This window comes from Pan troglodytes, chromosome 9, assembly GCF_028858775.2.
Source record: "Pan troglodytes isolate AG18354 chromosome 9, NHGRI_mPanTro3-v2.0_pri, whole genome shotgun sequence".
Lineage (NCBI taxonomy): Eukaryota > Metazoa > Chordata > Mammalia > Primates > Hominidae > Pan > Pan troglodytes.
The window spans coordinates 125,010,057-125,026,564 of record NC_072407.2 but is presented as its reverse complement, the minus strand read 5'-3'; the positions used below and the strand labels follow the sequence as shown (position 1 = coordinate 125,026,564).

Genomic DNA, 16,508 nt, shown 5'->3' with positions numbered 1-16,508 from the left:
CAGACTGCGCTGGCATAGGTGTAACATTCAGAAGGCCAAGCCTTCATCAGTGTGCACAGGTGATGGGAAACAGATTTTCAGCCAGGGGAGTTTTGCTACACAAATGTGTGGAATTGTAGCAGGCCGTTTCTCCCTAACAATCAGACAGATGGGCCTGCATGACAGTCACACAGACAGGCCTGCACAGCACTCCAGTTACACAGACAAATTTCCACAGCACTGCCTTAACACTGAGCAAATAATTAAACTTAGGGAAGTCGGTGCCCAGACATCAAAGCTAGAAATATAAACATATGGTCAGTAGGAGACGTGCATAGGCTTCTCCGTATCCTGGAGCAAGTCAAAATAACGGAGACAGTCTCACATTCCTAGTGCCAGGACCTGTCTTGGGTTGTCGAAATCTGAGACAAGTCAAGGTAACAGAGGCCGTTGTTTGAATAGATTTATTGGAAAGTCTAAGCAGCTCTTCAGACCAAGCTGTACATGAGATAAGATAGGAATAATCACTCTGGATGGGCACGGTGGCTCATGCCTGTAATCCCAGCACTTTGGGAGACTGAGGTGGGCAGGTCACTTAAGGTCAGGGGTTTGAGACCAGCCTGGCCAACCTGGCGAAACCCCATCTCTACTAAAACTACAAAAATTAGCTGGACGTGGTGGCATGCGCCTGTAGTCCCAGCTACATGGGAGGCTGAGGCAGGAGAATCGCTTGAACGCAGGAGGCAAAGGTTGCAGGGAGCCAAGATTGTGGCACTGCACTCCAGCCTGGGTGACAGAATGAAACTCTGTCTCAGAAAAAAAAGAAAGAAAGAATCACTCCAGTACCACAGTAGATAGGCCTTGAAGATACTGGGACCCTCGCAGTTTAATCAGACTTAGCAAGCATTTTTTGGCCTCTGACCTTCTAGTTGAAACAAAATAGTTACCTATAGACTTAGGCAAATGCTATACTGCACATAGGCACATAACCCCAACCTATATAAGCACTAAGAAAATTGTACACTTTTGAGTTGGTCTGGTGGAATTATCTCCAACCTTCTCCCTGTATCCAGTTACAGTGATAAATTCCCTTCTTTCCTAGTTTGTCGGCTTCTCGTTATTGGGCCATGAGAAAATGCAACCGGACCCAGCTCTTTCTGGGGACAGAATGATTAGTATTCTTTGGGTATTGGGCCAAACAATTTTTAAAACCTTAGGGGCCTTCTTGAACCCAGAACCAGGCTAATAAAAATGATAATGCTAACACTTGAGTGCTTACTATCTCATTCCCACAAAAATCCTATGAAGTAATGCAGCCCCCTTTTATAGTTCAGGATCTTAAGGCTTAGAAAGGATAAGTGATCAGAGCCAGGCACACAGCTGTCAGTGGAGAGGCTTCCGTTTGGAGATCATTTGACTTCCCAGCCAGCAATCCCAATCACTGCGGCCTGGCACAGTGTTTTTTCTTTTTTTTTGAGACGGAGTCTCACTCTGTTGCCAGGTTGGAGTGCAGTGACACAATCTCGGCTCACCGCAACCTCCACCTCCTGAGTACCTGGGAGTATAGGCGTGTGCCACCACGCCCAGCTAATTTTTTTTTTTTTTGTATTTTAGTAGAGATGGGGGTTGCGCAATGTTGGCCAGGCTGGTCTCAATCTCCTGACCTCATGATCCACCCACCTTGGCCTCCCAAAGTGCTGAGATTACAGGCGTAAGCCACCATGCCCGGCCTAGTGTTTTTTCAAAATCTGTATCACAACCAGTTAGTGGATCCTAAATGATAAGAAATTTTTTTTTTTTTTTTTGAGACAGAGTTTTGCTCTTGTTGCCCAGGTTGGAGTGCAATGGCGTGATCTTGGATCACTGCAACCTCCGCCTCCTGGGTTCTCCTGCCTAAGCCTCCCGAGTAGCTGGGATTACAGGCATGCACCACCACGCCCAGCTAATTTTGTATTTTTAATAAAGATGGGTTTCTCCATGTTGGTCAAGCTGGTCTCGAACTCCTGACCTCGGGTGATCTGCCCGCCTTGGTCTCCCAAAATGCTGAGATTACAGGTGTGAGCCACCGCGCCCAGCCTTGTTTTGTTTCTTTTTTTTTTTTTTTTTTTTTTGAGATGGAGTCTCGCTCTGTCGCCCAGGCTGGAGTGCAGTGGTGCGATCTTGGCTCACTGCAAGCTCCGCCTCCTGGGTTCACGCCATTCTCCTGCCTCAGCCTCCCAAGTAGCTGGAACTACAGGCGCCCGCCACCACACCCAGCTAATATTTTGGCTAATTTTTTGTATTTTTAGTAGAGACGGGGTTTCACCGTGTTAGCCAGGATGGTCTTGATCTCCTGACCTTGTGATCCGCCCGCCTCGGCCTCCCAAAGTGCTGGGATTACAGGCATGAGCCACTGCACCTGGTCATTTTGTTTTCTTTTAACATAGACTAGACAATATCAGAGCATACTGCACATATACTCATGAAACTTATGTTTCAGTTATGTATGTGTACGCTGTGTCATGAAGAAAAATGTGTTTCTTTTTTTTTTGACTGAAGTGCAGTGGCATGATCTCGGCTCACTGCAAACTTCGTCTCCTGGGCTCAAGCAATTCTCCTGCCTCAGCCACCTGAGTAGCTGGGACTACAGGCGTGCGCCACCATGCCTGGCTAATTTTTGTAATTTTAGTAGAGATGGGGTTTCACCACGTTGGCCAGGCTCGTCTGGAACTCCTGGCTTCAAGTGATCTGCCTGCCTTGGCCTCCCAAAGTGCTGGGATTACAGGCATGAGCCCCGGGCTAGAAAACTGTATTTCTTAATGTGAGTCTGTTGAAAACAGTTTGAAAGTGCTTGCTGTACTTTTCTAGCAGTCCAAAGCAGCCTGATTCTACTTTGGACCACAGCTACAAAGATTCTTCAAATTCAAATATACATTTCAAGACGAAGGCATCTCTGGATGCTAACCCAAATACTAAAATAAACAAGCAGCTGGGCGCCATGGCTCACGCCTGGAATCCCAGCACTTTGGGAAGCTGAGGCGGGTGGATCACCTGAGGTCAGGAGTTCGAGACCAGCCTGACCAACGTGGTAAAACCCCGTCTCTACTAAAAATACAAAATTAGCTGGTGTGGTGGTGCATGCCTGTAATCCCAACTACTTAGGAGGCTGAGACAGGAGAATCGCTTGAACCCAGGAGGCGGAGGTTGCAATGAGTGGAGATTATGCCACTGCACTCCAGCCTGGGCAACAAGAGTGAAACTCCATCTCAAAAATAAATAAATAAAATAAACAAGAAAGAAATTCCAAAGCTCTCAGGCCAAAAAGTCACCCACCTCTCAAAGCCCACAAAACCCCAAAGTTCCTAAAAATTACCCAGTGCTTCACTGTCTTGTAGGTTTTGCCTCTCTTCATTCTCCTAGAAAGTACAAACTGACTTCACTGTAGGTGATTATGCATCTGGGGGAAATATGGACAAATCAGAAAGAAAGAGAAACATTAATAGAGCACCTATTAAGTGTTCCAAGCTTACCTGCCTTATCTCCAGGTGTAAGGCCCCCTTACTTTCAGTCTTTGAATGGAGACAAACTCTAGAGCTTCCAGTTTTTTCCTGTTGTGAATGCATTTCCTTCTTTTCCAACTATCCCAGCAATTTTGCATTACTAAGGCAGCTCTACCACCTGCCAAGAAACCTACCCTTCCAGCTGGGCATGGTGGCTCACACCTGTAATCCCAGCCTAGGCGAGGCCGAGGCGGGCAGATCACCTGAAGTCAGGAGTTTGAGACCAGCCTGACCAACGTGGAGAAACCCCGTCTCTTCTAAAAATACAAAATTATGTGGGCCTGGTGGCACATGCCTGTAATCCCAGCTACTCAGGAGGCTGAGGCAGGAGAATCACTTGAACCCGGGAGGCGGAGGTTGTGGTGAGCCAAGATCACGCCATTGCACCCCAGCCTGGGCAAAAAGAGTGAAACTCCGTCTCAAAGAAAAAAAAAAAGAAACGAAACAAAACCTACCCTATGGAGTACAACAGGATGTGGGGCCAACAACACCCTACAAACATTTTTTTTGTTTTGTTTTGTCTTGTTTTGAGGCAGAGTCTCACTCTGTCCCTAGGCTGGAGTGCAGTGGCATGATCTCGGCTCACTGGAACCTCTGCCTCCTGGGTTCCAGCGATTCTTCTGCCTCAGCCTCTTTAGTAGCTGGGACTACAGGTATATGCCACCACACCCAGCTAATTTTTGTATTTTTAGTAGAGACAGGGTTTCACCATATTGGCCAGGATGGTCTCGATCTCTTGACCTCGTGATCCACCCGCCTCGGCATCCCAAAGTACTGGGATTACAGGCATGAGCCACCGCACCCAGCCACAAATATTTATTTATTTCATTTTATTTTTTTGAGACAGAGTCTTGTTATGTTGCCCAGGCTGGAGTGCAGTGGCATAATCTCCACTCACTGCAATCTCTGCCTCCCAGGTTCAAGTGATTCTGCTGCCTCAGCCTCCTGAGTAGCTGGGTTTACAGGCGCACACCACCACACCTAATTTTTTTCTTTCTTTTTTTTTTGAGACGGAGTTTCGCTCGTTTCCCAGACTGCAGTGCAATGCCGTGATCTTGGCTCATCGCAACCTCTGCCTCCCGGGTTCAAGCAATTCTCCTGCCTCAGCCTCCCAAGTAGCTGGGATTATAGGCATGCGCCACCACGCCTGGCTAATTTTGTATTTTTAGTAGAGACGGGGTTTCACCATGTTGGTCAGGCTGGTCTTGAACTCCCAACCTCAGGTGATCTGCCCACCTCGGCCTCCCAAAGGACTGGGATTATAGGCGTGAGCCACCACGCCAGGCCACCTGTCTAATTTTTGTATTTTTTAGTAGAGACAGGGTTTCACCATGTTGACCAGGCTGGTCTCAAACTCCTGACTTCAAGTGATCTGCTCACCTTGGCGTCCCAAAATGCTGGGATTACAGTTGTGAGCCACCGCACCCAGTTACATTTTTTTCTTTTTTTAAATTTTATTTGTTGAGACAGGGTCTCACTCTGTCACCCAGGCTGGAGTGCAGTGGCGCAGTCTTGGCTCACTATAGCCTCAACCTCCTGGGCTCAAGCAAACCACCAGCCTTGGTCTCCCAAAGTGCTTGGATTACAGGCGTGAACCACCGCGCATCTGGCCCCCACAAATATTTAGAACAAACAAGTACACATCCAGGAGAAGGGCTGTGATCCTAGCTCTTCCCCATCTGTGCCTAAAGCAGAGGGCTTTCCCTTGAGTGCTAGGAACCCCATGGAATTATCTGCAAAATAATATGTGAGTTTTTTCCGGGTCAGAGTTCATAGGTTTTACCTGATTGAGAGAACCTTCTCAGGAAAGGCTCTGAAGAGCTGTGGAGCATCACGTGATCAAAGGCAGGGTTGAGGGCTTGAGTGAAACAATTTGGAACAGCTGCAGCTGAAATGTGCCTGGGAGACGCCCATATGCTTGCATGCCTTTTTTAGTGCCCTTCTGTGTATCTGGAATGCTCCCTCCAGGCCTTTTCTCCTTGCCTCTCAAAGCCTAGCGCAAATGCCACCAACTTGTCTGGGACACTCTCCTTGATACTATTTCAAATAAATCATTTCTTTTTCTCTGTTTAATAGTCTTTCCTTGTTAATCTCACTTGATTATAAATCACTTGAACCAAAGAAGAGATTTGCCAGGCGCAGTGGCTCACACCTGTCATCCCAGCACTTTGGGAAGCCGAGGAGGGTGGATCACCTGAGGTCAGGACTTTGAGACCAGCCTGGCCAGAATGGTGAAACCCCATCTCTACTAAAATAAAAAATTAGGGCCAGGTGCAGTGGCTCACGCCTGTAATCCCAGCACTTTGGGAGGCTGAGGCAGGCAGATCATCTGAGGTCAGGAGTTCAAGACCAGCCTGGCCAACATGGAGAAACCCCAGCTCTACTAAAAATACAAAAATGAGCAAGTCATGGTGGCATGCATCTGTAATCCCAGCTACTCAGGAGACTGAGGCAGAAGAATTGCTTGAACCCAGGAGACAGAGGTTGCAGTGAGCCAGGATCGCACCATTGTACTCCAGACTGGGCGACAAGGGTGAGACTCTATCTCAAAAAAAAAAACAAAAAAAAACAAAAAAAATTAGTCCGGCTTAGTGAAATAGGGCAAAGGAAGCAATCAGATATGCATTTATCTCATGTGTGCAGAGGGGTAACTGTGAGTTCTGTCTGTCCTTTGTCCACAAGCAGTCACCTTGTGGGCAAATTGTGCAGGAGTACTGTAAGCTTTTTTTTTTTTTTTTTTTTTTATCTTTGTAGCTATCTTATTTCTTATTCAGGAATAGAATGGAAGGCAGGCCAGGCGTGGTGGCTCATGCCTGTAATCCCAGCACTTTGGGAGGCCAAGGAGGGTGGATCACCTGAGGCCAAGAGTTCAAGACCAGCCTGGCCAACATGGCGAAACCCTGTCTCTACCAATAATACAAAAGTTAGCCGGGCATGGTGGTGTACACCTGTAATCCCAGCTACTCAGGAGGCTGAGGCAGGAGAACTGCTTGAACCCAGGAAGCGGAGGTTACAGTGAGCCAAGATTGTGCCACTGCACTCCAGCCTGGGTGACAGAGCGAGACTGTCTCAAAAATAAATAAATAAATAAATAAAACCAAGGAAACAGTCCTGTCTCATAGAAGTCTCTCAAATACTTAAAAAAAAAAAAAGAATGGGAGGCAGGTTTGCCGACATCGTTCCAAGCTCGACCTTCCCTTTGGCTTCCCGAGGGGTCCCGAGGTTTCTTTTCCTTTCACAAGTCTATGCTTAATACGTGCATAGCTGTACACTTGCACGTTTTCCTCCTTTCCTTGACGTAGCTGTGTGAACTTCGGTATGTAAGTCAAACTTCAAATTCCTTACCTGTAAGATGGAGTGGTTCTGAGCATTTAATAATACTTTATAACTAAAAATGCTACACAAACATGAAGTGTTATTATTTTTGGAAGGAGAGGCAAGGCCTAGGTGCAAATGTACTGTATTTTTAACTTTTATTTAGAACAGAGGTCTCTTGGACTCTCAGCCCCAGGCTTGACTACTTTGTGCCACTGGGAGTACTCCCTTTCCTCTTCACACCATCAGGAAAGGCAGGCTGAGAGTTACGCTGCTTGACTCTGCCTCGGTCTATCCCACAGGTGATCACTTACTCCAGTCGTCATGTCTACAATAACTTGACTGAGGAACAGAAGGGCCGAGTGGCCTTTGCTTCCAATTTCCTGGCAGGAGATGCCTCCTTGCAGATTGAACCTCTGAAGCCCAGTGATGAGGGCCGGTACACCTGTAAGGTTAAGAATTCAGGGCGCTACGTGTGGAGCCATGTCATCTTAAAAGTCTTAGGTAAGATAGGATGCCAAAGTGAATGTCTACAGCTTATTTCTAAGGTATCTAAGAGGGATAGCCATATGCATCACGGTGGTACAAAACATCATGTTCAGTACTTTGGATTACACATTCAGAGGTCACCTCGTCCAGTTCCCTGGAAAGAAATGTGTATCTTCTGCATTATAGCCATAATAAAAAATGAAAATATAAGAGCAATTTTCCATAGTTGTCCATTACAAAACATATTCTCTAATATTTAAGTGGGATCTTCATATTTAAGTCTCTCAGATATGATTCAAATTCATTTCTGTTTTTTGACAGCAAGAGCTACCAAGTTCTACTTAATTGCTTCCAAATTAATACACTTCTGTATCAGTAAAACCATGCTCAACTTTCCTAAAATGTCCAATAATAATGTGTCTTCTTTGAGAAGTAATGAGGCAGCCTCTGCCCCAAAAATTAAAACAGCACCACTGGAGTTGCGGGTATGTGTGCTTAGGGGATGGAGGTGGATGTTTTGCTGGGGGTAGTGTAAAGCAAGGCTAGTTGAATCCCCACTCAAAAGTTGACCAAAACAGATGGCTGGAGAAGCAACTCAATAGGACATAATTTTTCCATTGAGTCTGGTGTTTGGGGATCTTTGAATCACTACACTTTTGCTTGTTGTTGCTGTTGCCAGTGAGACCATCCAAGCCCAAGTGTGAGTTGGAAGGAGAGCTGACAGAAGGAAGTGACCTGACTTTGCAGTGTGAGTCATCCTCTGGCACAGAGCCCATTGTGTATTACTGGCAGCGAATCCGAGAGAAAGAGGGAGAGGATGAACGTCTGCCTCCCAAATCTAGGATTGGTAAGTCATCTTCCTACCAATCTATTGAGCCAACAAAATAGTCCTCTATCCGTGAGCTCTAAATCAGCTTTCTCAGCAACTCACTATATGACCTGAAATACCCTGCTGAACCTCCTGAACTGCCATTTTTAAAATCCATTAACTAGAACAGAAAATCTGTCTTTCCTTTCCTCAAATGACATGTAAAAGTAGTAAAAGAGATTGGAAGAAATGTACTACATAAATCCACTATATCTAAATATTATGTTTAGTATCCCTTAAATGTTCACAATCTTTTGTAACTTTTGAGGATGTGCTACAACTTAAAAAAAATGTTTACCTTTCTTCTCATGTTCCCAAAGGATATCTTTTCCATCATTTCATTCTTATCAAATAGTATTACGGAATCTCAGCTCAGTGATACAATAAAGTAAACAATAAATATAGATACCGTCACTAAAGGGATTTACAGTCATTCTTTCTGCTTGTGCAGACTACAACCACCCTGGACGAGTTCTGCTGCAGAATCTTACCATGTCCTACTCTGGACTGTACCAGTGCACAGCAGGCAACGAAGCTGGGAAGGAAAGCTGTGTGGTGCGAGTAACTGTACAGTGTAAGCATCCAAAGAGGTTTTAGTTTCATTTTTCTGTTTGTTTTTGCATTGTAGATCAATGTTAAGACATTCTAATCATAAGTAAGAGTAAGGTTAAGGTCAAAATCTTTATCTCCAGAAGGATATGGCTATCACCAAAATAAATTCAATAGTTGCAAAGACCACTCAACAATTGACTGGCCAGGCACAGTGGCTCACACGTGTAATCCCAGCACTTTGGGAGGCCCAGGTGGGCAGATCAGTTGAGGTCAGGAGTTCGAGACCAGCCTGGCTAACATGGTGAAACCCCGTTTCTACTAAAATACAAAAATTAGCTGGGTGTGGTGGGCGCCTGTAATCTCAGCTACTCAGGAAGCTGAGGCAGGAAAATCTCCTGAACCTGGGAGGCGGAGGTTGCAGTGAGCCAAGATCACGCCACTGCACTCCAGTCTGGGTGACAGACTGAGACTCCCTCTCAAAAACAAAAAACAACAAAAAAAACCAGCCCAGCGTGGCAGCTCATGCCTGTAATCCCAGCACTTCGGGAGGCTGAGGCAGGCAGATCACGAGGTCAGGAGTTCAGCCTGACCAACATGGTGAAACCCCATCTCTACTAAAAGACAAAAAATGAGCCAGGTGTGCTGATGCGTGCCTGTAATCCCAGCTACTCAGGAGGCTGAGGCAGGAGAATTGCTTTAACCTGAGACACGGAGGTTGCAGTGAGCCGAGATGGTGCCATTGCACTCCAGCCTGGACAACAGGGCGAGACTCCAACCAAAAAAAACAAAAACACACCAGTTGACTCTGTATTTACAAACATGTGAATTAGCCAGCCCCCTAAAGAAATTCACTATATCCAGGGGAGTACTAAATAAACACCATTCCTAAAAACAAAAACAAACAAAACCGTGCAGCTAGTTAGTTATATGCCACTACCATTCTAGGCAAGTAGATGAGATTTCTCCCCTCCACAGAGTGTTTGTGAGTGCGTATGTGCATGTGCTCATGCACACACACGTGTGTACATGTGTTATAATCAAGAATTTGATTTGCTTCAAGTACAGATGAGAGACAGTAGTAGGCGACTAAGAGCATCAGCCATGGAGTCAGATAACTGCCTGGATTTCAATCACAGCTACCACTAACTCTGTAGTACCTTAGGCATATTTCCCAATCTACAAAGGAGAATAATAGTTAACTGTCTCATAGAGTTTTTCTTTTTTTCCTTTTTTTTTTTTTTTTTTTCTGGACAGGGTCTTGCTCTGTCACCCAGGCTGGAGTGCAGTGGTGTGATCTTGGCTTACTGCAGCCTCTGCCTCCCGGGTTCAAGCGACTCTCCTGCCTCAGCCTCCTGAGTAGCTGGAATTACAGGCACATGCCGTCACACCTGGCTAATTTTTGTAGAGACAGGGTTTTGCCACATTGGCCAGGCTGGTCTCGAACTCCTGGACTTAGGCAATCCACCCTTCTTCACCTCCCAGAGTGCTGGGATTACCGGCATGCACAACGCCACCTGGCCTCTTAGAGTTTTTCTGAAAAGTTAGTAAATGAACACATTTACTTACAACTGCCTAGGAACAGGGCTTGACATACAGTGGGTGTTCAGTAACATTAGCTATTATTATTATTTCTCCTTAATCAATTTAGTAACTTCAGACTTTTGAACCAAATCCTATATCCACAAGCCATGTTTGCAGTGTTAAAATTTATTTGGTGCAATAAATAGTATGCCAGGCTTATAATCTAGAGATTGAGTCTTGAAAAAAGACAGGATAAACCAAGTTGAAAGACAAAAGGAAGCAGGGCATGGATATTAATCTTTGTTACATTGTCTCCATAACATCTTTGTTAAATTGTCTCTAATTTCTCAAATGCTCTTTGGACCACTTTTAACATTTTCCTAACCCCCACCCTGTTTTTTTTTGTTGTTGGTTTTTTTTTGTTTTTTGTTTTTTTGAGACAGAGTCTCACTCTGTCACCCAGGCTGCAGTGCAATGGCGTGGTCTTGGCTCATTGCCACCTCCACCTCCCAGGTTCAAGCGATTATCCCGCTTCAGCCTCCCGAGTAGCGAGTAGCTGGGACTACAGGTGCGTGCCACCACACCTGGCTAATTCTTGTATTTTTAGTAGTAGAGACGGGGTTTCACTATGTTGGCCAGGCTGGTCTCAAACTACTGACCTCGTGATCCGCCCACCTCGGCCTCCCAAAGTGCTGGGATCACAGGTGTGAGCCACCACACCCAGCGCCCCCTTATTAATAAGTTAAATAAAACCTTTAATTTGTCAGAATCAGTATTTTACTTTTTTCAAAGTTATACTTCAACATTCTGTGCCTATTTTGGTTTAGCTGTTTTCCTACTGATTTGAAAGAGTTCTTTATTATGTATTTATATACTGTACTTATTAGAATTTGCACTCTGGTGGTTTTAAAAATATGTCCAAGTAATTATTTGCTACTTCTCCCTTCAAGAGATATACCTTTGTCCAGGCGCAGTGGCTCACACCTGTAATCCCAACACTTTGGGAGGCCAAAGCGGGCAGATCACTTGAAGTTGGGAGTTCGAGACCAGCCTGACCAACAGGGTGAAACCCCATCTCTACTAAAAATAGAAAATTAGCTGGGCGTGGTGGCACATGCCTGTAATCTCAGCTACTTGGGAGGCCAAGGCAGGAGAATCACTTGAACCCGGGAGGTGGAAGTTGTAGTGAGCCTAGATTGTGCCACTGCACTCCAGCCTGGGCAACAAGAGCGAAACTCCGTCTCCAAAAAAAAAAAAAAAAGTACACCTTCATTCTCCTCTTTTTGAGTGTGATCTGAACTTAGTGACTCACTTCTGATGAGTATAATACAGCAGAAGTGATGGTATGTTGCATCTGCAAAAGCACTGCAGTTTGCTTTGATCTCTTAGATCTCAGATCACTCAGATCCTCTCTCTCTTAGATCACTCACTTTATGGGAAGCCAGCTGCTTTAGGAGCCTTATATAGAGGCCCATGTTTTATGTTTTATTTTAAGCGAGGAAACTGAGGCCTCCAGCCAACAGCCATGTGAATGAGCCATTTCAGAGGCAGATCATCCAACACCAGTCAAGCCTAGGAACAGGGCTTCACACATGGTGGGTGTTCAGTAACACTAGCTATTATTACTATTAACAGATTGCTGGATTTGACATCGAGCTACAAAGTCGCAGACTAATTCCTGGGGTCATCTGTTTAACTGGTGGATAAATTATTTCCATCTCTACTAGACAGAGGTCTACAAGTTGCCCCTACAGAGTTGTAAATTGCCAAGCTCTGTAGTTCTTTTGTCTATTTCCAAGTTTCGATAATTTTTCTTAAAAACACAACAGTCAGGCCGGGTGCAGTGGCTCGCGCCTGTAATCTCAGCACTTTGGGAGGTCGAGGCGGGCGGATCACGAGGTCAGGAGTTTGAGACCAGCCTGGCCAGCATGGTGAAACCCCGTCTCTACTAAAAACTCACAAAAAATTAGCTGGGCATGCCTGTAATCCCAGCTACTCGGGAGGTTAAGGTAGGAGAATCGCTTGACCCTGGGAGGTGGAGGTTGCAGTAAGCTGAGATCAGGCCACTGCACTCCAGCCTGGGTGACAGAGAGAGACTCCGTCTCAAAAACAAAACAAAAAAAGTAACAGGCAGTTTTCAGGAAAAGAAATAAAAAATGGTCAATAAACATGAATAAAGAGGCCCCCAAAAATCCTTTTTTCCCCACTAGGTTGAGAAAAAAAAAATCACCCTTTTAATTTTAAGCTATCAGTTTAGTAAATATAAAAACTATAGAATCTATATTAGAAAGGTTATGAGGAAACAGGTGCTTTTACATTTTTGACTAACATATACATTAGTAGCACAATTTAGATTTATCTATAGATTTCTGAGGGGTAAATATATTAAAGTAAAACTTATACAAAGAAGGATAAGTGTACAACTTGATAGATTTTCAAAAGTGAAGATAACTGTGTAACCAGTATCATGATTAAGAACCTGTTTCTGGCCAGGCACGGTGGCTCATGCCTGTAATCCCAGCACTCTGGGAGGCCAAGCTGGGCGCATCACCTGAGGTCAGGAGTTTGAGACCAGCCTGACCAACATGCCAAAACCCCAGCTCTACTAAAAATACAAAACTTGCCGGGCACGGTGACTCACGCCTGTAATCCCAGCACTTTGGGAGGCCGAGGCGGGTGGATCACGAGGTCAAGAGATCGAGACCATCCTGGCTAACATGGTGAAACCCCATCTCTACTAAAAATACAAAAAATTAGCTGGGCGTGGTGGCGGGCACCTGTAGTCCCAGCTACTCGGGAGGCTGAGGCAGGAGAATGGCGTGAACCCGGGAGGTGGAGCTTGCAGTGAGTCGAGATCCTGCCACTGCACTCCAGCCTAGGCGACAGAGCAGGACTCTGTCTCAAAAAACAAAAACAAAAACAAAAAAAACAAAACTTAGCTGGGCATGGTGGTGCACACCTGTAATCCCAGCTACTCGGGAGGCTGAGGTAGGAAAATCACTTGAACCTGGGAGACAGAAGTTGCAGTGAGCCGAGATTGTGCCACTGCACTCCAGCCTGGGCAACAGAGTGAGACTCTGGCTCAAAAAAAAGAACCTGTTTCTAACTCCTGCTACCTCTCCATAATCCAGGTTTCTAACTTTATGGATTACTTTTCCTGTCTCAAAACTTTAAATAAACAGAATCATTCCATTTTGTCTGGTTTCTTTAATTCCCCATTATATTTTTGAGACTCATCATTGTTGTTGCTTATAGCTAGAGTATGTCATTTTTCATTGTTTTATAGTATTTCATTATATAACTATACAATTAGTCATTCATTTTATTTCAGATGCAAAATTGCATTCCATTTTATCCAGTAATATTTCTGTGAATTTATCTTTTAGAGACATGCCCCAAGTGTCCAAATACATATGGAAAATAATGATTTTTTTTTCTTTTTTTTTTGAGACAGAGTTTCACTCTTGTTGCACAGGCTGGAGTGCAATGGTGCGATCTCGGCTCACTGCAACCTCCGCCTCCCAGGTTCAAGCACTTCTCCTGCCTCAGCTTCCTGAGGAGCTGGGATTACAGGCCCGCACACCACGCCCAGCTGATTTTTGCATTTTTAGTAGAGATGGGGTCTTACCATGTTGGCCAGGCTGGTCTCGAACTCCTGGCATCAAGTGATCCACCTGCCTCAGCTTCCCAAAGTGCTGAGATTACAGGCGTGAGCCACAGCACTGAGATATATTATTTTCCATTGTGAAAAATTGAAAGTGACCTAAATTTCCATTAACAGACAATCCATCTAGATTATGTGTCCTGGAGCTGGGGCAGTGGGGAAAACAGCATCCTCTATTTGAAATTACTCAGGTAAAATAACTCCATTCCTTTGAGACCTTAAATAAAAATATCCAAAGTCCAATTTCTTTAAAAAATAAAATTTTGGCTGGGCATGTGGCTCACACCTGTAACCCCAACACTTTGATGGAGGTGGGCGGATCACTTGAGGTCAGGAGTTTGAGACCAGCCTGACCAACATGGAGAAATCCCATCTCTACTAAAAATACAAAATTAGCCAGGAGTGGTGGCGCATGCCTGTAATCCCAGCTACTCAGGAAGTTGAGGCAGGAGAATCGCTTGAACCCGGGAGGCAGAGGTTGCGGTAAGCCAAGATCGCACCATTGCATTCCAGCCTGGGCAACAAGAGCAAAACTCTGTCTTAAAAATAAATAAATAATTGTATCATTTTGTTTTTATAAGAATAAATAGGCTGGGTGCAGTGGCTCACGCCTGAAATCCCAGCACTTTGGGAGGCCAAGGGCGGGGGGTAGATCACCTGAGGTCAGGAGTTCGAAACCAGCCTGGCTGACATGGTGAAACCCTGTCTCTACTAAAAATACAATAATTAGCTGGCCATGGTGGTGCACGCCAGTAATCCCAGCTACTCAGGAAACTGAGGCAGGAGAATCACTTGAACCCGGGACGCGGAGGTTGCAGTGAGCTGAGATCGCGCCATTGCACTCCAGCCTGGGCAACAAGAGCGAAACTCCATCTCAAAAAAAAGAAAAAAAAAAAGAATAAATAGCAAATTCTGTTGATTAGACTTCCAAAATATAGACAATATCCATGTACTTGTTTCTATATACATTACTTTCATCCTAGCCTAATCCATCATGATCTCCAGCCTGCACTATTATACGCCTCCTAGCCAATGTCCCTGCTTTCTTTCCCACTTCTCCACTATTTATTTTCCCTAGAGCAGCCATGGTGTACTGTCTCAGATATAATTCAGATTGTGTTACTCTTTTATTGCTCTCACATTAAAATTTTTGCCATGGCCTATGTGGGCTGGTCCTTTCCTGTGTCTGTGACCTCATCTCCCTCTACTCTCCCTTGCTCACTATGCTCCAGACCCACTCACATTAATTGTACTTGCTGTTTTCTGCCTGGAATGCTCTGTTCCTAGATAATCACAAGATCGTCCTTTATATCATATATGCCTCAACTCAAATGTCACCTCCTCAAAGTCTTAATCACCCAAACTTAAGTGGTATCCCTCCATTACCCCTCTAAAATTCACTCATCCAATTTTGCCTTCATGCAATTTATCCATTATCTGAAATTATCTTTATTTACTTGTTTATCATCTGTTTCCCTTCTGGAATGAAAACTCAACAAAAGCAGAAAACTTGCTGGTCTTCAACAGTGCCTATAACTGCCTGGCTCAGGGTAGGCACTGAAATAAATATTTGGTATATGAAAAAGGGTGTATTGCTAAACTACAAATTGTATTTACCTTAACTTCTTAAATTCTAGGATCCAATGTCAAATTCCACAGAGTCTAACATTATAGGTTATATTCCATTTTTAAAAATCAACTTTTATTCTACTCAAATTTTTTTTTTTTTTTTTTTTGAGACAGAGTCTCGATGGAGTGCAGTAGCATGATGTCGGTCACTACAACCTCTGCCTCCCAGGTTCAAGTAATTCTCCTGCCTTAACCTCCCGAGTAGCTGGGATTATAGGCGTGTGCCACCATGCCCAGATAACTTTTGTATTTTTAGTAGAGACGGGGTTTTGCCATGTTGGCCAGGCCGGTCTCGAACTCCTGACCTCAAGTGATCCGCCCACGTCAGCCTCCCAAAGTGCTGGGATTACAGGCCTGAGGCACTGTGCCCAGCCAAAAAAATTTTCTTACATTCCCTTTTATATGACTGGTGGGAGAAGAGAGATGTTAGAGAAAACAGGGAAGTCAGCAGAGCCAGAGGAATGCCCAAATGTTATCCTATTAAGGCAGACAAATCTTCAGACATGGTATGATTACTCTCCCAGCCCAGTTTTATCATCTGAACCCACCCAGACTTATTCACTAAAACATAGCCACTTGGTTGCGCGCGGATGGTTCTCCCAGCACTTTGGGAGAACGAGGCGGGCGGATGACGAGGTCAGGAGGTCAAGACCATCCTGGCTAACACGGTGAAACCCCGTCTCTACTAAAAATACAAAAAAACTAGCCGGGCGTGGTGGCGGGCGTCTGTAGTCCCAGCTACTCGGGAGGCTGAGGCAGGAGAATGGCGTAAGTCCGGGAGGCGGAGCTTGCAGTGAGCCGAGATGGCGTCACTGCACTCCAGTCTGGGGGACACAGCGAGACTCCCTCTCAAAACAAACAAACAAACAAACAAACAAACAAAAACCCTGGCCACTTGCTGGCGAAGTCTGTGATTCAGTAACTACAACTGCAAATATATCAAGAGGGTTGG

General features: G+C 45.0%; 1 protein-coding gene across 1 annotated transcript in view; it reads left to right on the top strand.

Moving 5' to 3' along the window:
* The window catches only part of CLMP (CXADR like membrane protein), a 121,003-nt gene that overhangs the window by 99,045 nt on the left and 5,450 nt on the right, over positions 1–16,508 (top strand). The window contains exons 3-5 of the mRNA XM_001136596.7: positions 7,136–7,337; positions 8,002–8,169; positions 8,642–8,764. Coding sequence (XP_001136596.2) covers positions 7,136–7,337; positions 8,002–8,169; positions 8,642–8,764 — 493 coding nt within the window. The remainder of the gene's footprint in view (positions 1–7,135; positions 7,338–8,001; positions 8,170–8,641; positions 8,765–16,508) is intronic.